This window comes from Phaethon lepturus, unplaced genomic scaffold, assembly GCF_000687285.1.
Source record: "Phaethon lepturus isolate BGI_N335 unplaced genomic scaffold, ASM68728v1 scaffold32446, whole genome shotgun sequence".
In the NCBI taxonomy this organism is placed as follows: Eukaryota; Metazoa; Chordata; class Aves; order Phaethontiformes; family Phaethontidae; genus Phaethon; species Phaethon lepturus.
This window is the reverse complement of record NW_010546123.1, coordinates 10,036-37,279: the sequence shown is the minus strand read 5'-3', so window position 1 is coordinate 37,279 and position 27,244 is coordinate 10,036. Positions and strand designations below refer to the sequence as shown.

Sequence of the window (27,244 nt, the reverse complement as noted above, 5' to 3'; positions counted from 1 at the left end):
CCTCTTCCTCTGCCTTCAGACACACTGTCTGTAGTGTCAGCAAGTGTTTTTCACCCTCTTCAGGAGACAGGGACCACTCTGGTGGGACACTTGCCCCCGACTGCATGTCCAGTCCTGCACTGTGGTTGCTGGCACTGCTCCTCTGCTTCACTTCCTGTCCCTGTTACACTCTTCTGTCCTGTTTTTTTCCTGCACCCCTGATTTTGGTGAAAGGCTCCAGCAGCCCTAAGGCCATGTATGCTGCTGAGTGAACCTGTTCGAAAGGCGAGGTTAAAAATGAGGGCAAATCACAGGCTTTCAGGACAACCCGCTGGCCCTGCCTCGCACTCCGGCCCTTAAACCACCTCGCGGGCCTGCTCGCCCACAGACCTCCGGCACACTGACTACCACAGCCCGCCTGCCCCCCGCCGCCGCCTCACTGGCAACCCCCACCCACAGCCTGGCTCCCAGAGCTTCCGGGCTGGCCCTCACCCCTTCAGACTCCCCCGGCTCCTTGGCCAGGGGCTCCCCCCATCCCAATCCGCCTCACGGCCCCACAGCGGGAAGGCTCCCACCTCCCGGCCACCGCCCTGCGCACTGGGGTGCAGGCAGCCGGGCGGCCTCGGCGGCCTGTCAGCAGTGAGCGTGCCCCGTGCCCTGCTGCTTTCCCTCAGAGAAAGACGAGCAGAGAAGGGGCTTTGCGCCAAGGGGCCCCTTCCCTGTTGTGCACCTCGGCATGGCAGTCCCACGCTCCTAGTGGGGAGTCTGTCCCCTCAGCAGCAGCCAGAGGGGGGAAGCCCACTCGTGGGCAGCAGCTCCTGTGGGGAAGAGGTGGTTCCTCACCTGATAATTCCCCAAGAGGCACAAAGCCCTGACATGGGTGAACCTCTAGAGGCCTCTGTGCAAGGCCCGTGCCCAGTGCTCAGCAAAGAGCCTGTCTCCTTGGAGTGAAAGCGTGGCAAATCCCCGCCGCTAGGCAGCAAGGCCTCCTGTAAAAGCAGCCTGCCATTTTGTCACGCTCGAGTCCTAGATGAAGACCTCTCGGTTTTAATTGTAGGCCCTTAACCTTCTGCTCCCACTTGGCTGGAGACCACGGGGCTGAGCTCAATTGGTTTCCCCACTGGCAAAATATTTGAAGTACTTCCCATGTTTCTCTCACGGAACCACTTCAGCCTGGGTGCCGTGTCGCTGGAGTGCTGCTGAAGAGCTGGCTGACTGCTAGTGCCACGGCGTCTCTTACCCCGGGAGCTGAAGTGTTTTACAAAATTGGCTGAAGTACGTTTGCAGGAGAGCGACACATAAGCATCATTACACTACACTTTAGGCCAGGATTGGTTATTGGATGAGAACAAGAAGTTTTAGACTTAAGAGTTCTCCAAAGGCATTGTAAAAATGTCTTTGAGGTAAACTTGTATGATTTGAGAAACTTAACATTTAATCTTGTGTACCCTTCTAGACCAGCAATTTCCAACTGTCAGACATTTTACACAGCCCACTTACTATTAGCACTCTGTTATACACTAGTGCAAAGGACAGATTTGGAGCTTTATCTCTAAATATTAGTTCAGTGCGTTGCAAAGCACAGTACATTGCAAAGTGCCTGTAGCCCAGCGTGGTCCAGATCCTGCTAAACCATGTACTGAACTTTGAAGAGAACAAACCCCCTAACCAATTTGTGGCGTTCCTTGCCTGTGTACATAACCCATTAAAACTGGCATTTGTGAAATATCCTTAGCACAAAATAGCAGCAAGTGCCGCTGGCCCGTTCAGCTGTACTATTCCATCAGATGAGGTGGTGTTTTGCACAAAGCCTGTATTATATGGTGTGTTTCTGAGTACAGCTTGCACCGCTGGGTACCCAGGAACCACGCGTCCCCTTTTCCACTGAATTTGGCAGGGACATTATTACTACTTCTGTGCTGCGGGTGCCTGAGGTAGCAGGGCTATATAGCACCATGGGAAAAGCCAGTGGTTCTGGTTACTGCAAAGGATGCAGCCGTGAAACGTACACCAGCGGGGCCACTGCAACAAGCTGTAAGAATGAAAAATTAAAACCTTCACGTCTTGAAAAACAAATCTTATGACAAGCCTCATTTTAGGTCACTGACCTTGCTGGGCCTTATCCTCAGAGACAGCAAGTTCCTGTACCTCCCATAAATACTCTCGACAACAACTACTCTTATCCACAAACCCATAGAATCCTAAATGCAAAAAGAATATAAAATTTTTACATTTAATAACTGCAAATTAGTCATATGTTACTTGGAATCAACACAATTCAAAGCAATTATTTAAGGTTGAATATGTATTTCAGCAATTTAGGGCTGATGTTTTAGTTAGATGCCACATTATTCATCATCTACAGAATCTGTGGGCTCTCAAAAACAAAGAACAGGATGCAGAATACACAATATATTCATATAATTATGCTGCTGGTGAGTGTAGCCAGAGATTAGACTTCTTACACATTTCTGAATCTCTTCAAGTTGCTACGTATACTGTGCAATTATGATAGTTGAAGGGCACCAAGGAAAAAAATTGTTATAATAATATAAACTCCTTTAGGTCATTTAAATGAATTTTTCTGTACTTGAACAGCCATGAGCATCCAAGAACTGTCCTGCCTTGTACTTGTGCATTATTAATACCAGCACTGACCATGCAGCTACAGTTAAAGCTCTGTCATTATTTCCATAATAAACTGATATTTTCAAGAATTTATAACTCAAATGCAGAATAGTCCTTCAGTTAATTTTTGTTGAATTTAAAGGAACCACTTGGATCAGCAATCTACAAATTCAACCACTTTCTAATTATTTTTGACACAATAGAGGTTAACAGTTCCATAATGGCTGTTACGGTCTATTGTGTATACAATCTCCAGTTACCGCTACTTCTTACTGCACCATCTCTAACTGCAATCAAGCTTCCACCCACTCCTCTAAAAGGTCTCTTTCTTTCTAACAGATCAACAGTCTGCATGAAAAATCTATCACAAGAAGAATAGAGGACCTTTTTGGTTTTTAGGTCATAATTATATTTTGGGGGGTAAACATACTCAATATGAATTATAGTTTGTTAGGAGTACTTTATAAGGAATATAAGGAATTTAATGTAGGCACATTCTCTTCTGCTAAAGTAATGTTACATACAGAAACAAAATTCAGCCACAAAATTGCAGATAAATTGCTGATAAGAATCTACCAGTGCATGAAACTGAATACACAGAAAAATAAAACCCTAAATCAGCAGAGTAAATTCTACCCTTGGCTGCACTGAGGAAACACAGCAAACTTTGTTCCGATATGCACTTTTCCACCTAAGTATAAACAGCACAGATTACTTTTTTGATGAGTAAAATATTGGATTTTCTGTTCAGATTGTCAGTCTTAAATCTGAATAATATCTTTTATAATATTTAAGATGCTTAATGCTTGTTAGATGGAGCTGACTTTTTTTAAAAGCTCTGTTACCGGATACAGAAAGCATATTTGACCTTGAAGGTAGTTCAAAGTCTTCAGTTTCATTCCCTTCCTGTGTTTTAGAAAACCACTTTGGATGGCTGCAGAGGCTGTATAACCAGCCTCTACTGTGTATGCTTTGCACCTCCTTCTTCCTATCGTAGGTCCTAAATTACAGTCCTCTGTTGCCAACAGCAAGACTGCCATTGATTTAAATGGGTTTGGAATTAGGGTCAGAATAGATAACTATGTGAACCAATAATGGTGTGATTTATTCACAGATTTTTGACCTGTCCACAAAACTCAGAGTAAAGCAGGACTGTTGCAGTACACTTGAAAGGAGGGGGGTGGGGGGGGAAGAAGAAAAAAGAGAGAGGCTGCAGAAATTAACTTCTATTAAGTTTGGCAAAAAACCCCACAAATAAGCCCCAATTTAACCTCCAATACTCATAATTGTTTCATTTATGATATTCTGTCTTTTAGTTGAAAACTCTGTTCTTCTCCAGAACATGACTCTTGTTAGTCTATGAGAAAACCCAGTCTTTGTTGTGACTTACTTTGACAGCTTTAATATCATTTTCCACCTGGCATCTGGAAAGTTTTCCATTTTCACTTTCCTCCAATGTCTCACTTTTGTTTCCAAGTATATGTCGTATTCACACTGCACCTGTCATAGTGGTAGCTATGTGCCTTAACACTGGCCTGAAAACATACACGCCTTTTACTTTTCCTCTTACACCAGGGACAATTGCTACCTTCGTCACCTGTTTTGCAGTGAGATATTGCCCCTCTTCGTAATGACTGCAGTAAATAACCTCCTTCACACCATCACCTGTTTCAGAGAAAGCGAGTATACCTTTATAATCTTCTAATTCATATTGCTCCTTTAAATATTTTTCAGTTTATGAAGCTGTAGTCACTAAACGGTTGAAATCTTTTCACTGTACTTTCTGGTGCTGTTGTCAACTTGTTCTTTTAGCATCCCACTTTCACGCAGATGAAGCACTTCTTCAGAGACCAGCAAAAACCTTAATTAAAAAAAAAGCATGTCAGCTAACAAGTGAGATTAAAATTAAAAAAAAGGATTATATTGTTTTGGATGCTGTTCTAAGAAACTGAAAATTGCAGATTCAGAATTAATTTAGTGCCTCAGTGCTGGCCTGGAAGATTCTCAGGAGAAATTATATAATCTGAATTTCAGAAAAGATACCAATCACTTGGAAAGAATAATATTATTAAAATGTTTTAGCTTTTTTTTTCTTTTTTATTTACCTCCCAGACCTCTGCTTCTGAGATGGGAGTTGCAGTTTATTCTAGAAGACACCATTTAGGATTCAGATCTGACTTGGATTTCTTGTCTACCCAAAAGAACACAGTTCTCTGGTCCCTTGTCTCTACAGTCATATAAAAGCTAGTCAGACCTCAGACCCAGGAACTTCAGAATATACAGTCCTACTTGTTTCCTTACTTCTTCCCCAAAGTAGAGGGAAGATTGGAGCATAGCAAAGCAAAGACAGATGGAAGTAATCCTGGAGGGTATTGATTGACTAGTGTCTAGCCCAGCTATAAATTATCACTTTTCTTTCTCGGTGCAAAGACAGGGGTGAGGAGAGCTGCAGAACTCTGTTGGAGGCACAGTGCTTGCTTGGACTGTGCCATTCATGCATGATCAGCTGGATGTGGGCTGTGCCTAAGGCACAGGGAAAGCTTTGTTTGCTCTACCTCCAGTGCTCATCTTGACTTTGAGAAGACAAATCATCTCTTTAAATATGAGTGGTTTTTGTAGAAGAACCAGAGCAACTTCTATTAAGTTAGAAGACTTAATGCTTTTAAGTATTGCCTGTGCTTTTAAAATCCTGCTCCATATCGTTAATGATTATAATTATATAGCATGACAAAAAAACAGGGCATAATAGCATACAGATGCGAGATATATAAAAGGGGAAGTATTTAACATAAGCTTATTGGAGCTGAAAGTACCACGGGTGATTGATTGCTTAGACACAAGTCAGGGAAGTGGTCTAAAAAATATTAACCATAATTGCAATTTATCTATTAACCATTTCATCTAACATCATGATATATTTAGAAACAATTCTGCCATCCGGTAATGCTCCGTTTACTGCTTGTGGCAAACAGCAGATCTGCGTGCCTGGGTCTGTTTGGAAGAAGGATGTTTACTTGAGAAGCGTACTGCTTCTTCCATTTCAAAAGACATTAGCATGGTTATACAGTTAACTACACTTCAGTGACTTCCACTGTTTTTACAGAATACTCTTTAATCTGCGAGATAGCAAAGAAAGTTTTAACGACAACACCCCTTAGGTAGTTAATAAAGGTTTCTGCTGCTGTTTGTGCAAGGGTCAAACAGTTAAAAGTTTAAAAGGCAGAAAGTTTTCCTCTTGTTTTGACTAAACTGGAGGAAACGTGCTAGAGCTGTGCAGAATTTGATTGCCAAACACAAAGTGAAGATACACAGTGAGAAAAGATAGTAAAGGTTTAACTCAACTGATGTAAGAAACAAACTCCAAGGATGCCCATGTTTCCTTGCTTTTATCACATTGTTAATCTTTAATCAGGAAAACAGTTCTGAGAACAGCTCTTTGTGCACAGCTAAACAGGCACCATTGCTTGAAAGTTAATAGGATCACCAGAGAACGAGAGTATTAAATCATTGTCCTAATAAATCAATGAGTGAGAAGTACAACCTAAAAGAGTTCAAATTCTGCTTCCACGTGGATATGCAGCAAGTGCACATTAAACCTTGCAAAATCATCAGTAAGGACTTGATTGGTGGCTTCCCGTGCAATATTTTTCCAGCTCAGATACAAAATCAGCATGGTCGCTAAAGTTTTTGAGGAGCCCAAATCAAGCTTCTCAATGCAAAAATCCAAAGAAATCAAGAACGGGCTACAAAATTTAAGGGCATATTTAAAGACACATATATTGGCGTGATTTTACTGACAGCAGGTGATTTAGTCCTTGATATTTACCAGCAGAGATACCTTAAATATTAGTCTTCCTCCCTGCTACAGTGACAAATCATCACTTAAAGACCAAAACCAGACAGCCCCCTGCCTCTCCATCAGGAACTGGTAGCAGACATACGGTATAGCAGGCATAGCTGTACGTCTTTTATGTATTTATAAGAATAAACAAAGTGACCCGTATAGTCCTCATAATCTTTTTAAACAGGAAGATGAGGAAGTGCCTAGAAAGCAAATGAGAATAGCTAAGTGACTTGTTTTGTGAAGAACGGTTATTACTCTTTTCAGAGCTGCCTCTACAAACTTACAGTCTCTTGATCTGTCATTCATGCCCTTCTTTTGTTCTGTCTTAAACAGTGAGATCTCCTGGGCAGAGCGCATTTATACTTCACCCAAAATAACGAGGTACTGCCTTAGTGCGATTGCAACGCAAATACCTGAACTAAACAAGGTTAACGTGTGGGTTACTTGTTTTATTTTATTTGCAGAATGCAAATTGGTTGCTATTCATTTGTACATATTAGTTTAAGCTCATGTATAAGAGCTTCCTCTTTAAGTAAACAGTATTCATATGTGTATGAATCATCCTGAATCAGTAAATTTGGAGACAGGTACAGATGGTCAGTCAACAGAAGCATGTACAGTAGAGTCAGAATTCTGTCATCCTAAAGGCATAAGGAAAAAGTATGACTTCCAGGGTCCAGCTGAACCCTTGGCCTCTTTACTGGCTGTTGTTTGTAGCAATAATCATACTTGTGGCACTTGTCTAGTAAGAACCATTTACACTGACAAAACCAAAATGCTTTTACATTGAAAAAATCCTATTGTGGTAAGGCAGCCCGTGTTGCCTTCTTCCTATTAGAAATGTGCTAAGCATAAGTGTACAGTATGTAGGATTTCACCTGACCTGTTAACACTTACATCAGGGTTTTCCAGTAAACACAGGATCTATTACAGAGGTAATTGGTTTTTTGTAATGTTGATTTTCCTACAGCAGTCAGGTTCAAGAACCAAAGGTATGTATTGCTTGACATAGGCACATTTGCCTTCTGACCTTTAGATGTAGCCTGGCTTTTATTTCTGCACAATCAGCTTCTGTATCCTGTAGTTGTGGCTTCCAGTGTTGCAAAATGCTTGAAATATTCATCAAAGCTATTTTCCTGTGAAAAATATAGAACAAATCTCACTTGAAACAGAAAACATGGTTCAGCCCAAGTTGGTGCTTTTGTGCTGCTATCAAAGGAGAAAACAGGTTATAGTAAATGTTTTTCATTTCAAATAAGAACATAATATTTGCATTTCAATAATCTAGAGAGGACCCAGCAGGGACTATCTGTGGCACAGATACAAAGATGAGAGGAGATAATGATATTGTCTAATTAGGTTTTAAACTCCTCTGGCCAGGAACTATCAACCAGTCTAGGAAGAATGCCCAAGAACAGAAAGAAATTGGCATTATCACCTCTCAACCCCCTTCCCATGGAGAGGATAAAGGCTTGGGGATGTAAAGTTACATGTGCAAAGTCAAATGGGAAATCTACAGCAGAGGAAGAAACAGAACCTAAACCTTCTGAATCTGCACCCACGCTTACTGCTTAGAGCCATCCTTCTTTAAAGAAGTTGGCTTATGAAGGACATACAGAACTGTGTCCAGTGGGTCAGACTGCATGTAATAAGGGATAAAAATGACAAGATTTTAGTAAAATTTTAGTAAAATCAAAAGGTAAATTGAAGTATTTAAAGACACATTGCCAGTCAGGTGGACAAAGCCGTGTAACCCTGAAATGCCAACTGACAACAGAGTGCTGCTAGCAAGTGAAGGATCACAGAGAAATAACGAAGAGCGTGCAAAAGGAAGGAGCAAGAGGAGCCAGGGTTATCTCATCCTAGAAAAAAATAAACAAGTTTAAATTTTGAAAGGTGCTTCCATGTCATTTCTTAAGGCCTGAGGAGGTGAAGCCTCTGTAAAACGGCACAGTTAGCAGGACCCCAGTTACCAGCAGGAACCCAGAAGACTGCTTTTGAACAAGAGGTTGAAACATCTGCTGCTTGAACCCGTGCAAGGATTTGTCATTTACCCCCTCCACAGGTAGGAAGCTGGGAGCCCTTGACAGCTGCAAACACACAGCTCTGTGGTAAACAGATTTCGCTCCAGCAAGGGTTACCATTTTTATTTGCAAAGCTGAATCTCTGTGCCATCTGGGCTTTGTATGACTGAGCAGAGCAGATGCTGTATAGGTGAAGGGAAACACTACCTTATGCCGACTGTTTTCCACTCTCTTTAGTACAGTTTGTCCCCTTCTCTCCTGGCTGTGGTTCTGCTGTGCATCCAGCCAAAAAAATGCAGTAACCGTGAAAAGATCATAGTCATGTTCTTATCGACCTTGTGCTGGCTGAAGTCAAGTCAGTCAAAGCCTTGGAGTACCCAAACTCTCCATGTGCCTATTAGACCTTCTACAGTAGATGAGAACTGCTCTCAAGCTCACACTTGACAGGATTACCCCCCCCCAGCCACTGGTCAGATACCAGTGGCTACAGAGCCCGTTACTCACGTTCACACTGATCCCTGGTACAGGTTTAACAAAAGAGAGGACCGTGTTCCTACTGGGAAAAGTCCCTAAATTAGAGTCACAGCTTGAGAAATGGCTCCAAAAGAGTGACTGCTTACCAAGGTTAAGATTATATGAATCAATCCCATCTCTAGAGCTAATGAGCTGGTGAGAGAGGAGGATGAACAGTGAGCAACATGCTGCTCAGAGCTACTAACAGAGCAAACACCATTAATGGGAGCTGCTTGCTGCTCTGCATTTGGCATGCCATCTCCTACCTGAGATTCAGGTGTGAAATCAGAGCCCAAACTAAGTGTCTTGTGTGGCTGAGAAGGGTCACCAGTGTGACAGGAGGGAATTAGAGCCTCAGTATCCTTCACAGGCAATGGGTGGATGTGCCACAGTAACACCCTGGACAAGGCTCCAGTTTTTATTCCTTACAAGAGAAAATGGAAAGGAGACCCTCATCTCCTGTGGTGATGATAACAATATCCCAGAGCCTGTAAAAGTGAGCTTAAAAAAAAAAAAAAAAAGTAAAAAAAAAGTAAATAGTTTCTCTGCCAAAGCAGAAGAATAACAAGCAAGAAACCAGTCTGCCTATGACAAAATGTCTGCCTTGGCATGGACTGTGGCACAGCCAGGACTTTCCCTAAAATACAGCCCAGGACTGATCACTCAAGCTGATTCTAAACTAAGCATCAAAGTTTGGGGACTTTCATCAGAAACCTTAAACACACACTAATGCACGTTCCCGTCTGCTGAGATTTACTTCCATTTGTTTTGAGAAATTTTAGCATGTCTGTTGTCTAGATGAAAATGCTGGACAGGCTAATGAAAGTGCAGTCTAATCATGTTAAATCTGGGTATTCTTTCCCCTTTCTCATTCCTCTGCCATGAGAATAAGGCACTCAACTTTGAAGACAGGCAAAAAGTTACACCACCTTAGTGATCCACAAACGTTGTATTTTACAATCTGCCCAAGACAAATACTGTATCATTTGGGGTTGGAGATGGGGTAAGAAGGGAAGCACTGTGCTCCCAGCTGGCTGATACCCGTTCTCCCTGGTCTCAGAGGCTGATGGTTCACGCGGCACACGAGGAGAGGAGTGTGCAGCACGTGTGACCAGAGCCCCCAGCCCTCCTGCAGCCGGGTCAGTGCCGAAGCACTGCCTGTAAGAAAAAGGGCTGTGAGGCGGAAATATCACACAGGGCTGTGCAGGGTCTGGAACGAACACTTGGCTCAGTCACAGACTCTTTTGCAACCACAGGCGATTTGCACGGTTCACGTTTTCTTCTGGAAATTGGGGGAGCAGCCCCTGCCTTGGTCTCTGTATGTTCACAAGGGCTGTCCTTGGATCTGGGCTCATGGAGCATCCAGTCCAGCAGCAATTGCAGTACGCTCAGTATCAGCTGGGCACAACTTCACAGCAAAAATAACAATCAAGAAGCAATGTCCTTCAGTTAGTAGAATAGCTCAGCGAATCATTAAAAAAGCTACAATTTCATAACAAAAAAAACCCAAGTGACAAAGCCTTTGGAGGTGACAATATGTAGGATAATTAGCAATGGGAGGGGAGTAGAATCTCTGAGTAGTATTATATGTCATTAACAACTTCCAGATCTCATTGAGAGTGCGTCGTTGCACCTCAATTTGCAGTGAAATGAAGCTTTCTTATGACACTTTTTCTGAGCATCTAAGAACTTTTACATTTATTGCATTGAGTTCCAGTAAATCAGTAAAAGTCAAAGTGCTCAAAACCTTTATTTTGAACAGTCTGAATAGTGTCCATCAAAGCAAACATCCTGAAAACACTCCTTTCAAAGCACTTGTTGAACACTATCATCTCAAAATGTCAGATTCGAACTCATTTAAATAATTTGACAGCTTCCAGGAAGACACCTGATAAGCATCACATTCAAGTGTCAAGAAGTACAGAGAAAAAGTGCCAAAAAACCTTCAATCCAAAGAAATTGTATCAGCTATTAAGGTACTACTAAAAAAAATTTTAATTTAAATGGAAAATAAACTTTACATTCAAGACAATATTTTTTTAAAGACTTTACATTGCCCCCATACCACCTCCCATATTTCTCACTAGTCAGGTCTCCCAGCTCGCGGAATCCAGAAGGCAGACACATACATGGCAAACAGCAGTACACACTGGTATGGGGTGAACACCTCAAGACCACTGTAACGGGTCCATTGGAGATGCTACTTCTGGGGTTTTTTTGTGGGAGCCACTGGGAGTTATGAGAATTCAATTAGATTCAGATTAAACCTTTAATGCCTTCTGTTGGGTGTATAAAGCTGAATCTCTAGATGAGAAGATTATTGAAAAAAATCTTGGCCCTGATTTGCATATGCTCCAGTTATTTCATTGCACCAAATACTCTGCATGTTTTAGATATGGGCTTGAGGCTTACTGTGTGTTTGTGATATGGTTTGAGATCCTCTGATGGGAGGTGTTACCTAAATACAAGTAATTTGATGCTTAAGTGTCTAGAATTCCCAGTGGACATCTGCACTCAAGCCCTGCTGCCATCACAAATGAAAAACATTTGGAATCCTTAATGTGATTTTTAATGGACATATGTTCATAACACAGTGCCACCAATTTGGCATATTTAGTGTCTTCTCAAGAGAAGCCCACAGTTTGTATAGCAAGATTGTGGGAGGTTAGGATTGCAGTGTGAGAAATTTTGCACAACACCTGCCTGACTATAATTTAATTGGCAGAAACTAATGCTCCGGTTTTGGGGATTTTTTCCTCCGCTCAAAACTGAAGAGACACTAAGACTAATCCTGCTGTCTTACACTGTCAGTTTTAAGCTTTGATTCTGATTTTACTTGTGCTGCAATATGATAATTTTCTGGTCCACTCTTTTTGCTGACAACTGAAGCATTGCTGTTTTACTCAGTTATTATTTCTATGTATAATGACCTCTCTGGCCAGCAGGAAGGACTCAGTATTTTTGTACTTCATTGAAAAAGGGGCCTGCTTAGTAGTACTGAAAGTTATGCTGCATTTTATTTCTAATGAAGTACTTGATCCTATGTTTTAAATGGAAAACCGTCGGCTGAAATATTTGTGATCAGCTCCACCAGCAACACAGTATGTGGACTCCAAAGGCAAACACCACCGTTAGTACATTGTCTTTGATTTTACCTTTGCTTATGGCAGGAGCAATCCTTAGCACCTCTTATCCGACCAGATTTTTGTTTTCCTTTTCAGGAATGTTTGGCCTTGCAGCGCATCAAGGACAGCCCCTCTTACTTCACAATTTTCTTCCCTTTGCGTTTACAAAACATAATAAAAAGCTTTGTGGGAGAGATAGAGGAGAGGGCCCCAGGGAAGCGATCCCGCAGCGCGAGATGCGGCTCCACGGTATTGCAGCCTTGCAGGGCAGGAAGGCGAGCTGCAACCCTGAGCCGCGTTGCTCTGGCAGACCTGGCTGTTCAGGGCTTGCAGGTCACTGCCGGCTGCCTCGGCCAAAGCCTTGCTGGACACACCTCGTTGACTGCAGGAACCTGAGCGGGTGGCAAGTTATGAACATCCTTTATATAGGATAGTCACATCAATTTTGTTGCTTTAAAGAGCTCCCTGAAACTTAGCTGGGATTTCCAGATTTCCTGTTCTGGAAACTACCGTTGACAGTATTTTACATGCATGGTGGAAGCCCCATCAACATAAAAAAACGACAGCTTGGCGTGAAAGCATCGTCTCATCCAGGCCCCAGACGCTTTTCTGGGACTGGGTGTAAGCAGAGTGAGATGAAATGGTAGCAGGGTAATTTCTACAGTTTTATTTATCTGAAATACTTCAGTCTTCACACACCCAGACTGCGTGGACAAATGGACGTGAGGATCAGCCTTTCTTTCTGGGCATGATGGTGTAAAATGGAGTAGGGGAAGGTAACGAGCTGAAAGTCAGACAGGCAGGAACAGTTAGAGGCAAGACCTCAAAATGTCTGAAGTAACACTCTCACCTTCACATTTTTAAGAGTAGTAGTGGCTGTTGGTATCATATACTGCCACAGATACAGATACATATATGTCTGTATATGTACACTCTATATGCATACAGTGCACTTCACACATATAACAAAGTGTGCAGCCACATTCCTGAGCAGTTTTGTGCCTATTCTTCGAGTACTAATTTAAAGATGGGTTAATATTTTGTGACCCTCATAGGACTCCTAGTAAAATAAGACATAACATTTGAAGGAGGGGGTTAGTTACTGAGACAGTTGCTGATCTGCCTCTTCTGAGCTTGTTGCAAGAGAAAATAATTGTTAAGTGTGCAAGAGCCTAAAGCGAGCTATAAGCAAAAAACCTTCTCTCCCGCACTGAAGGAAACCTAACATTTAGATTAACATTGCTTGTATTTTTTTTAGAATGGCATGGACAAAAATAAGGCCTCCAGGCAGATGTATGTAGTGGTTATTCAGGCCTGTCAGTGCTCACTGTTGAACTTTATCCCTGGATCAGGCAATGTTCCCAAGGTGAGTAAACACACCTTGGACAAGCCTCCGCTTCACAGCCAACTAGCGAGCACCTGCCTACCAAATGTGCCAACTGCGCTTTGGCTGGACGACCCCCGTGTTCCCGGTTCCAGATACTCTTTGTACTCAACCTTTCCCACACACCGAGAAGCAATGACACTTTTGGTTTCAAAGCCAAATTGGAACAAAGTTTGGTTAAACTGCTAAATTTTGTAACTGCTTCAAAACAGCAAACCCAGGGGCTAAGAATCACCGCTTTCAACATTCATTAATCAAACCTGTTAAATGATTACCTCGTCAGGGCTGCTTTGCTGACAACTCTGCATGATGACAATGTCAGTGGCACTGTCCCAAGACACATCCCGTGGTGACGTAAAGGACAAGCCTCCCTCACCTCATCTAGTGGGATGGACACTACCACGAAGAATATTTAAGGTAGGAGGACACCTCCTTGGAAGCCAGTGATCGCAAGAGTCCTCCAAAGCAAGTGAAACCGGATCGGCTGAAAGGGACAGCAAAATCCTGTCTGACATCCAGCTCAATCTTTTAAAGACAGTAAGTAGAATGGTCTCTACTTTTTCCAGCTTGAAATTACCAGCAATCTAAGTTCTCTATTACTGATTTTAAAGCAGAAGTCCATAATCAAGGCTATTACAAATTCTATCTTTGCATTATACCTTAGGAAGGAATATTGACACTGGTTAGAATGTCATAGTGTGCTAACATACCCAATATATTTGCTTTTAGATTGTGATCAGTATTTCAAAGCCACCAACAAGATCTCCTACAAGCTCAATAATGCCCCCACAGTTGAAAGCTGAGGTGAACGTCATGCCCAAGGTTGTCCAGGGGGATTTGCAGAGCCTGCCTCCAGAAGCAAGAGATTTCATTGAAAGTAATGCCAAGCTGTGCCAGCCTGAGAGCATTCATATATGTGATGGCTCAGAAGAAGAAAACAAGAAAATTCTGGACATCATGGTGGAACAAGGCATGATCAAGAAGCTGAGCAAGTATGAGAACTGGTGAGTAGCCTAAAGAAAGTCAAGTATCATCTTGGAATTCCAATATATATTTTCTATCCTGTTTAGATTTAAAACTGCTTACAACACCGCAATATTTGCTTTCCACGAACATTTTGACACTGTAGCTTACATAGGTAAAATAGTCAGGAAAAGCAATCTTTTTAATCTAAAAATTAACAAAGCCTATTATTCAATTGGACTATCAACCGTACATTGTCTCTATTGATTAGTTACATCAGGGAACTGAAATAATGTCATGAGACTTATGTAACTAATCATTAGCAATGGCTAAATATTATTTAGCAAATACATCTTTTGAAGAATTCTACTATTTTAGTCAATTAGTTTATTCATCAAATACTTTTTCGTGGCATTCAAATAGCTCTGTGGGTGTTCAAATATTATTCAGTACAGGCATTATTCATATCATGCTGATGAGCTTTGACTGTAATGTATTCAGCAAATACTTTTTTCAATATTTCATCATCTCTCCCAACTAACCCAACATGAAATGAGAATATTAACAACAAGTACATACTCAGGAACTACGTGCTGACCAAGAGATCTTCATGGAAGAAATCTGCAAAGACTTTTGAACAACTAAGTGCAGGAATTTGGCAATCTGTTTGCAGACTATTTGGGAGAGAAAAGGGCAAGATTCACCAGATAAATTATTCATTGTTAATTATATGCTTAGCTGTAGTGATGATGGTTATGACAGCCCAACTAGAACATTTTTATACTCGTGGAAAATTTCTATGCACAGAGGTGAAAATGTAAAACAATCCTCTCTATTGTAAATAGATGGCAAAAATTCGTTAGAGGGGAAAAAGAGTCTGCTTTAATAAACTCCTGCAGTTTTTATGATCATGCTTATACTCAACATTTCTTTTTTGATGCCTCTAGCTTTAACGACTATGCCAATCCGCTAAGCTGGATTCTGATCCCACAGGCACTTATACCAACACTTAAAGTACTTGCTTGGCATCCACTTCACTTGAGGCATCATTTTGCGGTCCCCATGCAAAACAACTTCACACTGATGAGAATGAGAATTAAACAAGATTAACTTTTCCCTGGAAGTTAGCAACAGAGAACAAGACTGAGATAAGAGGCAAAGGAGTATTAATGTGTAGCCAGAATTTCCTAGGCCATATAATTTGTTATTTGTACTGGAAAGTCTTGTTACAATTTTTATGAGAGAATGTATTTGACTGATATTCGAGATCAGTTGTTGTACTGGCTCTATCACTGTAGTTTTGGCCTTACAAAGCGTTGTACCCTTTTGTGCTAAACCAGTCCCACAGAAGGGTAAAAAGTGCTATATTGATAAGTAAAGTCTAATTTCCTGATTTTTGGTGAAATGCAGCTGGTTGGCTCTTACTGATCCAAGAGACGTGGCAAGAATTGAGAGCAAAACCGTGATCGTCACTCAAGAACAGAGAGATACCACTCCGATCCCTAAAACTGGAACTAGCCAGCTGGGCCGCTGGATGTCCGAAGAAGATTTTGAGAAAGCCTTCAATACCAGGTTCCCAGGCTGCATGCAAGGTAGGCAAGAAAAGGACGATTGACATTGAACTTCTAAGATTACATAGACACTACTAACTACTAGTTACTGCAATCTTTAAAGAAAGAGATTTTAGCTGAAGGTTTAGGTTTATACCCTGGTATTAGTCACTTTGTTGGTCCAAATGCCTGTGCAAGGCTGCTTCTTTCCAGTGTTCTTCTCTTCATAAAGAGGGGCAAAGTAAGGTAGGAAAATTTGGGTGATTTTTTTCAAGAAGTCACACAGCAGCTGAACAGCACATAGGAAGTGAGGTGAGAATGGAGGACCCCATCCCCAGCCATAATTTCAGGTTCAGTGATTTACACGAACAGAGAACTTGACCTCCACCCACCTTTACTACTGGCTAGACAATTTGTCTGAACAGCTGCTTTCGGCATTTAAGATAAAACTTCTTGCTACACAATTAGACAAACAGAAAACTACAGATCTTTAAACATCATTAGAAACACCCACAAGGCAAACAGCTTTTAAAAGAGTGAGAAACAACCTCAATGTTAATAAAGATTATTTAAAAAGTTGCTTGTTTTGCTGTTTGCCATGTCTTGCTACTCCCTGTTTTACAGGACGTACAATGTATGTCATCCCCTTCAGCATGGGGCCTATTGGGTCTCCTTTGTCCAAGATTGGGATCGAGCTGACAGACTCACCATATGTAGTGGCCAGCATGAGGATCATGACACGGATGGGAACAGCTGCTTTGAAAGCCCTGAGCAATGGGGAGTTTGTAAAATGCCTTCATTCGCTTGGATGTCCTCTACCGCTAAAAGGTAAGAGACATTAAAAACTGTCACCCCTGGAAATTCCAAGAGGCATGTTTTAGAACTGACTACATGTTCTCAGCACGTGGGAGATACTCACCATAGAAGACCAGGGTGGTTTGTGCAACAGCACTAAGTTCAGAACTCAGTTAAAGGAATCAAAGCTCAAGGAGAGTTTCATGGAAAGAAGATTATTATCCCTAGTACTTACCAGGGGGTTTCCTTCAAAGCATCTGGTATAGGTTGCTGTTAGAGACTCGATGCTGATGAAACAGTGTGATTCAGCATGGAAATTGCTGCATTCATATGAGTACAACATTCTGTTCTGCAGAACCATTAATCAACAACTGGCCATGCAACCCGGAGTTAACGCTGATTGCCCATCTCCCAGATCGCAGAGAGATCATTTCTTTTGGCAGCGGTTATGGAGGAAACTCCTTGCTGGGGAAAAAATGCTTTGCTCTCAGAATTGCCAGCAGAATCGCCAAAGAAGAGGGCTGGCTAGCTGAGCACATGCTGGTAAGAGCTATTAAATCATGTGTGTTTGGACAGCTATTAACCCTAAATTAGCTCAACATAAATACATCCCATCATAGTATCAGTGAAATTAGTCTCATATGGATAGTCCTGTAACATTAAATATGAGTTTATCACATGGAAGGCTTCTGAGAAATAGGAAATTGCTTGCAAGTTTAAGTACCAAACATTTTAAAATAGTACCTGTAAAATCAGGAACGAAGAAAGATTTGGAACTTCTGACAGTGGCTACTTGTAGGCAGACCCATGTACTTGAGCAGAGCCTAAACATCATCACTGGGCTTCCACATTGCTCCTACAAGTCCAATAGCAAAGGATTAATGCAAGTTTTGAAAATTGTGTTTCATATTATAAAGAGGTCTATGCACTCAAAAATCTGCAAATATTAGATTTTCTAAATGAGTTCGGCTTTGTACCCTTCCTGCCTTTACTTCCTGCTGTCATTTAAACATTCTACTGCCATTAAATAACACTGAAAAAAAGAATTTCAAAGTACATAAAGAACAGTCTCAGAAAAAAATCTGTGTACTATAAGAAGTGCAGAAGCATCCACACATGAGGTGCTTTCACTCCACTCCAATTATGCAACCAAAAAACATTACCTGGTTTTCTTCTGTCTCAACTGAGAAATACAGCTTTATACAGTCTGTGTACCTTTAATTGGCAAAATAAAAATAAATTATTTAATTATATACATATCTGACACGTTTTAAAAATATAAGAACTCCTTACAGATATTCTAAGGGCAAAGGGAGTGGACTTTTTGATTAATAAAATACAGTCCGAGTTATTTCTCAACTATACTACATAGTGCATCTTCGGTAGGAACAAATTTGCATAATTAAATATTTTATCATTACCAGCAGACAATCTTCAAAATGAGAAGTGCAAGAAAAAAGACTGTATTTAACAGTTGGGTTAATTTTTCAATAGATCCTGGGCATAACCAATCCGGAAGGTGAAAAGAAGTATTTTGCTGCAGCATTCCCTAGTGCATGTGGAAAAACTAACTTGGCCATGATGAATCCAAGCCTGCCAGGATGGAAAATTGAGTGTGTGGGTGATGATATTGCCTGGATGAAATTTGATGAACAAGGTATGGAACTGAAATTGGATTGTTTTACAGTGCAGTATGCGTTGCTTTTAGTTCATCAAGACACACTACATAATTCTGTATAGAATTAAAACAGTTTGATTTACTCATATTTTGTCATTTAACTTCCAGGCAACTTAAGGGCAATCAATCCAGAAAACGGCTTTTTTGGTGTTGCCCCAGGAACCTCAGTCAAAACAAACCCCAATGCTATTAAAACCATATTCAAGAACACCATCTTTACCAATGTAGCAGAAACCAGTGATGGAGGTGTCTATTGGGAAGGCATTGATGAGCCATTACCACCAGGAGTAACAATGACTTCATGGAAGAACAAGGATTGGACCCCAGCTAACGGTAACCTGGCACACCGCACAGTCTCTCTTGGCTTTCTCTGCTGAATTCAAGTTAATTCTGCCATCGTGACCTTTTCATTGTATTCCGTACAGGGGAACCTTGTGCTCATCCCAACTCGCGATTCTGCACTCCAGCCAGCCAGTGCCCCATCATGGACCCTGCGTGGGAATCACCCGAAGGCGTGCCTATTGAAGGGATAATATTTGGAGGCCGCAGACCTGCTGGTAAGAGATGCAGCAGCTAAAGTGCTGACCACAGAAGAGTTGAAACACAACTGGGCATAGACACAGGTTTTGCTTTCACAGCTGCAAAAGCAAGGAAATAACCGTGTTGGTCTAACATCTCTCTGTTAGCCCTTGACACACACGCAGCCACTAATATTTCAGTGTCTGAATTGTTAGATGTTAACACAAAACAGGTAATAATAATAAAGGGCTGGAGAGACATCAGGACCCACTAACCTGGGTAATACATAGACACGTAGAAAATTGCTATACTTGTCTCCATTTGCTTGCAGTCTAACTAGTTCAGATAGGAAATGGTTAGAGAAATGAACCAGCTGTAGAAAGTTTCCAAGAATGGAAGTAAAATAAATTGATCTGTTAATGGTCACCTAAAGTTGGAAAAGAAATAGAAGTAATGCTAGGTCTGAGTCTAATATCATGACCACAGTACCAGATTTTATTTCCAGTAAAATCTGCTGGAGGTTCTGAGGTCCCAGGTATCTCCCACTGAGCAACTAAACATAGGTGTGTTCAGTAATCAGTAGCCAGTTTTAAAAACATTCATATAAACTTCTTCGCTGTAAGAGGGTAGGAAATGAACTGATTTAAAAAACAAGAAAAAATTAGAATACATTATAGAGTAACATATATACAGCAATATCTCAGGTAACAAGACCTGTTATAAAAATGTTTCTGGACCTCTAATTACTGAAGTGATTTTGTTCTTTACAGGTGTGCCTCTCGTATATGAGGCCTTTAACTGGCAGCATGGAGTATTTATAGGAGCAGCTATGAGATCTGAAGCAACAGCAGCTGCTGAGCACAAGGGTAAATCAAAATTTAATCTGCCTACCTGTATTAAAAGCAATCCTCTCTGGACTGTCTGTTCTGTCCTTCCCCCTCCCCCTGCTGCCTTTCGCATTTCAGTCTTGGCAGCTAATTTTGCAACCTGTGCATTTTCACAATGGAAAATATTTGTACTGGAATTAAAAGCCAAATTCTCTGTAAAAGTCAAATTAAGCAAAATAATCCCCTAGGTGGCAAGCATACAGAGCAGGCTGCAGACAAGGTGTTGCCAGAAGCCTTGATATGGAGTTCTTATTACAGTCTGGGATAAAGAAACTTAAATCTTCTCGTCTGCTAGAGCTCAACATACATACATGAACGATGAAGGCCAGGTCTTGAGGATCTTCATTTAGGCTGCTTGACCTGAGATTTAAGAAATTGAATTTCCACTGATTACAAAAATTAATTTAATTTGTACTTTTTTTTTTTGTACATCAAAGGTAATGCCTGTATTGTTTCTCAAAACTCTTTGGTTCAGATGCAGAAGGGTCATGAAGGAACCATGGGTACTAAATCCTGGGAGGATCTTAATCTCTGTGCTTTAGAATAAAGGTGGTATTTATTACGTTAAATTTTCCATTTGTGTTTTGAACAGACAAAATCATTATGCACGATCCATTTGCCATGAGACCTTTCTTTGGCTACAACTTTGGCAAATACTTAGCCCACTGGCTCAGCATGGCACATCGTCCAGCTGCAAAACTACCGAGGATCTTTCATGTTAACTGGTTCCGGAAAGACAGCCAAGGGAAATTCCTGTGGCCTGGCTATGGAGAAAATTCCCGTGTGCTGGAGTGGATGTTCAACAGAATTGAAGGGAAAACCTCTGCCAAGCTAACTGCCATAGGTTACATCCCTGCTGACACTGCTTTGAACCTGAAGGGTTTGGAAGATGTTAACTTGACTGAACTGTTTGATATCTCCAAAGAGTTCTGGGAAAAGGAGGTAGAAGAAATCAAACAATACTTTGAAGAGCAAGTTAATGCTGACCTTCCCTATGAAATAGAAAGAGAAACGCTTGCCTTAGAGATGAGGATAAAACAGCTGTAGCTGATCAAAAGCACAATTATTTATCAATCCACACATACTAAGACAGGACAAACACATTTTACCAAATCACCACTGGAAGCATAACAGCACACTGATGGGCAGGGAGTTATAATGAAAAGTAGGTCTTAGTTTAGTTAGAATATAGATAGGGGCATTTTAGAAGTAACTCCAGACCTAATGATTTATAACTACATCAGTTGTGAATAGGTGGGCAGCTGTGGGAATGTACGTGCACATGGTCTTCAAAACCCTGATCTGCCCCTTACATGCACAGATATTGATGATATATGTAAATTACTTGCCTAGTTCGGCATATACAATCCAAACCAATCCGGCCTTCAAGATGTAGCACATTGTTTCTGTCACACAAACCATAAGAGTCTCAGACTCTACAGGAAAGAAGAAAGTAAATTAGATGCTGTATATATGTATTACCTAAACATATTTCATGACTTAAATATTTTTTAGAAAAATGAAGTTGTAACTTTTACCAGAGTGAAAGATGACTTTGTATTACTAATGCATATTTAAGATGTTACTATTATATATGCCTCATGTTCCTGTGATTTCCAGATGTTTTGAACAGTTTGTTCTTTAAACTATGGCAATAAATGTTTGTACAAAATATGACCTCATTTCCAGTATTCTCACTGTTTATAAAGTACATGCATATAAATTGGGCCTCCTGTCAATACCACAGCACAGAGAATTTCACATGTGGAAGTTAGATGTTAAGACTAGCATTGATCTGCTACTCTTAATCCAACTAGTTCAAGCTACACGCTGTCTTTTCAACTTTTATTCAAGCCAAAGGAGTAATCCAGAAATTATGATGCCAGTTTCGAGCAGTCATCCAGCCAGCAACGTGCTCTCCATAACCAGGCATTGTTAGATACTTCAAGCAGTTATAAAATAAACTACCTTCTAGGAAAGCTCCGTATTAGGACCTTGCTCATTTGCTAAAATCATAGGATTTGCCTCTTCCACAGAACCTTGGCTTTTGCTGGAATAACTAGTGGAGCTGTTGAAGTAAAGATAGTTTGGAAAGAGTTTTCGAGATTTGTTGAGATGCCTAAAGCCTCAGAGCTCAGGGAAAATAGTGGTAGGAGCCTGTGTTAGCTTCCTTGTAGATCCAAGATACTAAAACCATCCCATGTTCTCCCAATTAAAGGTGTCCTTTACATGCTTCCCACATCCCTGGCAGGTATCCTGCTTTTTCAGTTTGAATGCTTGATCTCCCAAAATATATAGCAAATATTTGCTTAGCAAAAAGAGAATCACTTACATTGTGTAATAAGCCTTTTTATAGACCCCACTTCCTTGCAAAACAAACAGTACCAGGGCTGGTCAACAGATGCCCTTCGAAGTTTGCTAGGAGAGGTCACATAGCCTGAAAAGCCTCTAACTATCTCCTGACTCCATGTTCAGGACTTAACACAAATATTATCAATTCTGAGACAAATAATACAGCATAAGTCAATAGATGGATCACACAAAAAACAGACACTAGAAAGCTGTGACGAAAGCAGGGGAGAGAAGTGCAGCCTCTGTAGAGATGATCATCGGTTGACCTGCTTGCTGGTCAAAAAATATACCATCATGGATGCAGGTCTCCTATAGGGTCATCTTTGGCCTGTGTAGTCTTGAGTGGGCTTGTACACACACTCCTCAGATTCAAGGAATATATATAAATGTATATGTATAAAATAAAGTTCTTTATAAAGCAGTTCTGTCAATAGTTGATGAAGGGCTTGGGCCATTCCCAAAGTGATATGACAGTATTGGACCTGGCATTTGGGTAAGTCTAAGGAAAAACAAGGAGATCTAAGAAAATCTGTCAGAGAATTAGAATTATGGCCAGTTACAGTCTCAGAGTTTCTTACGGGCCTCATGAGAGGGTCCCAGTCCTGAGCAGTGCAAACACATTCTAAGCACATTCTGAAATGCTGCCCAGGAGATGTACAGAAGCTCAGGGCTTTCCAGAGCTTTCTGAGCAGCTCCAATGTGCTGTTCTGCCTTCTCAAACACAACCGGGCCCAATATTCTGAATATTACAAAAGAAACGACTCATACTTCATGCCAGAGGAATCTGTGCCAATGGCCCAAGCCCAGCAGGCATATGGATGTGGGAGAACCGGGTGACACTTGTCCCTTAAAATGCTGCTCAATGAGGAGATGCTGTGGGCCAGCATAACTGGGATCTTACAGCACACACCCAACCAGCAAGGTTGGGTAACAAGGTGCTAACTGCCTTGAGAACATCATATCGCAGCCCAAAACACTGGATTTCATATTCTGACTAAATCCTCGCTTTCTCCTCCTCGCCCCAAGAGGAGGGGACTGGCAGACGTTCCTTCCCTTGACCGCCATTGCCCTCGGGCTTCTCCTCTGGGTATTCTTTCCATATAACATAACACGACTCATGGAAAGTGGCTATCATGAACACTTCTGGCAAAAATATTTAAACCATTTGTGGCTCTCCCACTCCACACATTTTAACCACATGCACCTTTTCAAACACTGCTCAGAGACTGACGACCATGCAAATCATTCCAGAAACTACAGAAACTGGGGGGAAAAATGCTGTACTGTTAAGGCTGAGAACAAGAAAATAACTTTGCGTGTGAGTCATTCAACAGCTCCTTTGTATGTAAATATATCTGCAGCCCATCAGCATCTATGAGGAGTACAATTTACATTTTGAATGATCAAAATGTTTAGTATTGGCAGAGAAAATGTTTAAAAAGAGAGAAGGCGGCGGTTTAAAATTTAGAAACTTAGTCAACCATGCCAGATTATGATCTCAACTTCTCTTCCTCCAACAAATACTATGCTCCATAAAAACAAAATGAATTAGAACAAAATGCTTTTAAATTGAAATTTGGAAGTTCCCCTGATTTTCAAAAGAAACAGGGGAAGGCAGTAAATGCAATAAATTTCAACAAATTAGTAGAGAAATATAAAACTTGGCCTATTAAATGTGATTCAGAGAAGGGAAGCACAGGAAAGAGTAACACATGAAGTGTACGGAGCCATAACATTTGCAACAGCTGTGTTATGAAATGCACTTGGTATTCTGGGAAGCGAGAAACAAAATACTTTGTTAAAACACTTGTGGATGTACCGATGCCTGAAAAGAAGAGAGACAAAATCAAAATTACAGTTTAACCATTAATGCTGCTGAGAATATGGTCCCTGGTACCTTGTCTACGCCATGACTCACTGAAAAGACAACACAGTGGTGGATCCACTGCATGCAGGGGAGGCTGTGCTTGACTCCCTTGAAGTTAGTGCAGTCCCTCTAAATGACCTTTATCTACTCGGACAAAAAGTCTGGCTTCAGCACCAAGTACTCCCATGAGCACAGATAAATCCACAGAGCTCAGACCCAGATCTTGGTCCAATCTTTGCACAGGTTGAGAAGTCTCCAAGCCTGATGCCATCCTTTGGACTCATTTCTAATTTTTCAAGGTCAAATTTTGACTGTGTTTTATCTTGTTCCTTCACATCCCTTTCTCAGGTGTCAGTAGTAGTTAGCTTGAGTAAGATATCCACACACCTGTATTCTGTCAACATGATGAAGGTTAAACCAAATAAATAAATAAAACTGAAAAGCAACATCCAGCTCGCTGCAGAACTCTTATTGGAAAAAAGTGAAACCCAACTTCAAATCTCTCACAATTCTGTGATGATAGGGCTATTTTCAGGGAAAGAAGTAAAATTCAGAGAAATGGCATTTGTGCTCTGGGAAATACTGTTTTCCAAAAACCTTGGCTACCATAGTAACATGATTTATTCCATACTTGCTGCAGTATAGTCAATTAGCTCCTCAACGGAAAGACAATTATCGTAACTAGAGGTGTACCTGGCTGGAAGACTACCGAAATGCTGCTTATGAATGGCAAAGCAGAGTGCTCTAAATTTCAAATTAGTAATCATTATTGTCAATCATGGAGGACATTTCTGGCAGTGGTTTAACCTCAGCCACACAAAAGGACACATTTGTCAAATGGGTGCTGGCAAACCCCAGTCACTGGGATTCCAAAACACGTCCTGCCACATCTGTGAATCTGCACGCAAAACAGCTAGGTGAAAAAAAAAAAGAGAGAAGAAAAACAGAGAAGAAACCCCCCCGAATGGCTATTGTATGCCTCTACTGCATTCTGCAGCCACCACAGATATAACTTTTGGCTGCAAAACTTTAACAGAGAAGGATTTTTGTGAGCAAATTACAGAAATCCACATATGTTAATATGCAACATTCAGGCTGTATCTGATCCTTGCAAATGCAAACGTCATGATGGTGTCTTTGTTATAAGAGGCCATGCACAAGACCTCTGAGCTGTCCCTACCCAGCATGAAGGGCTTTATGCTGCCTTCGTAACCATCAGGGACATTGGTCACCTCGGCATTCACTTTGCTTCTCCTTACACTGGTCCCACTGGACTTGCCATGACTTTTTTCCAGCTTAAGTGTGACCAGATGTAGGTTCTGAGACTATTTGACTCCAGCTTTCGTTCAAGAGGTAAGCTGCTAGCAGAACTTTTCTAACAGACATCCCAGAAATGTTCATTGTGCCTTCTTCGGAAATGTCAGATACTGGCCATTGGAAAAGAGAAAACATGTGTTTTAATCCTCCCAAAGGAACATATCAAATTTTTTGTGCTGTTTTTATGCAGCCTCAAGGCCTTTTATTCAGCTAAAAAACCCCCTTTGTAAAACCGCTGGGTTTTTTTGTTGTTGCTGTTGTCCTTTTTCTGTTTTTAAACCAAGCTACTGGTTTTTGTTCTTTTTCTTGTAAAGCATCACAACGCCATTTCGCCGGTTGAGATGTCCAAGGAACGGTCCTTCCCAGAAAACTGTTCCTGATAAACAGCTGCTCTCCAGAACAAGCTAAGCTCATCCTCCATGGAAAATAGCTTTTGTAGTTTTGGGGGCTTTCAACTAGTTAAACTAATAGTCTGAATACTTCCCCCTTCCTCCCATGTCCTCAGTGAAATCCTAGGAAGGCCCTGTCATCATGGTGGAGGCTGGCACAGCAACAGCATGTGCGTACGAATGCCATCTCAGCTATGAATGTGAAGAGCACAACAAAACCTCGTTTTACCCACTGGAAACCATCACTATATTTATCTGAGTCTTCCTGAACAGATGAGAAACTTCCCATGGTGTTCTGGAGCTCCAGATCCTGAGAGCAGCTATGAATAGCAGCTTTAAATTTAACCAAGGTTGGAAGAGAGTGAAACCTAAATGCTACACGATGATGCCAGTTCAGCTGGCTCAGAAGCTGACAGAGTCTTGCTTGCAAGTGGCATGGAGGTAAATTCCAGCCCACAGGGCAAACAGCCTCGCCATCGGTATCCAGCAGTGCCGCAAAAGCGGTGTGACTTTGCATGACTTACGCACCACTAAGCCTAGAGCGGTACAACTCTCCCAGGCATTATTTCTGCTGGCAGAAACCAGAAGGTGGTGAGACCCCAGTGAACTTTCTGGAGGTGACAGGACACTGCAGTGACTCTTGTTGAGCAAATTTGACCCCCATGATCCTTTTCCTATAGCTCATTCAAGTATGACCAGGCTAAGGTAAGTGTGCCTGAACTTTTGTTCCACCTCAGTCACTGGGTTACCTTAATGCTAAAGAGCAAGTTCATGAAGAGCCACACAGCAGTGACAGTGGGGATGGACAGCAGAGCTCCTGCTGACTTCGGCAGTGACAAAAAGAATCTGTGGGTTCTCTGCTGAGGTTTGGTTTTGTACATTTGGTCTGGTTTTGTCTTTCAGTTTGGGATACTACCAACAGTTACTTGAAGCTCCAGAGGTACCCGGTAGGAAGAAAAAAAAAAGATGCTGTAAATTTAACTAGGACAGAAGTTGGGAAAGGGAGGGGGAGAGGTGTGGGTCAGAGTATAAAAACAATATCCTTCTGACACTAGTAAGTAGAAGCAGGCCTCAGATTCCATGGAGTTTTCTTGGTCTTTATAAAGACAGAAATCTGGCTCTATTTCACCATAGTTATCTACACTCAGGCACTCCTCCACCCTTGAAGGAGATTAGTAGTGATAATGCATCTGGTACCTGCCCCAGCGATAATAGATCTATGTGGAGATTACTACAAGAAATTGTTTGGACTTCTGCCCAGTCCTAGAAGTCCCACCAGCCATTTCCAAAAGTCCCATCAGTTTTTATGGCTTGTCTCTCAAGGCGGCTGCTGAAACCTACATGAAGGAGAGACTTTAAAAAGATTTTTGCAGACATTTATTTCTGGCCAAATTATGATTGCTTGGAGGAAAAAGAAGCCACCATACAAA

The 27,244-nt window shown here is 41.4% G+C and overlaps 1 protein-coding gene across 2 annotated transcripts; it reads left to right on the top strand.

Moving 5' to 3' along the window:
• The first annotated feature begins 13,943 nt into the window (after positions 1–13,943).
• Positions 13,944–21,564, top strand: PCK1 (phosphoenolpyruvate carboxykinase 1 (soluble)). 2 transcript variants are annotated; one of them, XM_010289198.1, is made up of 10 exons: positions 13,944–14,034; positions 14,238–14,501; positions 15,871–16,052; positions 16,635–16,838; positions 17,161–17,348; positions 18,300–18,462; positions 18,592–18,816; positions 18,909–19,040; positions 19,773–19,868; positions 20,482–21,564. In XM_010289198.1, the coding sequence occupies exons 2-10, from the start codon at positions 14,278–14,280 to the stop codon at positions 20,934–20,936; spliced, it is 1,869 nt and encodes a 622-aa protein (XP_010287500.1). In that variant the 5' UTR covers positions 13,944–14,034; positions 14,238–14,277; the 3' UTR covers positions 20,937–21,564. The 2 variants fall into 2 exon arrangements, with proteins under 2 accessions (XP_010287500.1, XP_010287499.1); XM_010289197.1 differs by lacking the exon at positions 13,944–14,034 and having other exon boundaries at positions 14,233–14,501.
• The last annotated feature ends 5,680 nt before the right edge of the window (positions 21,565–27,244 follow it).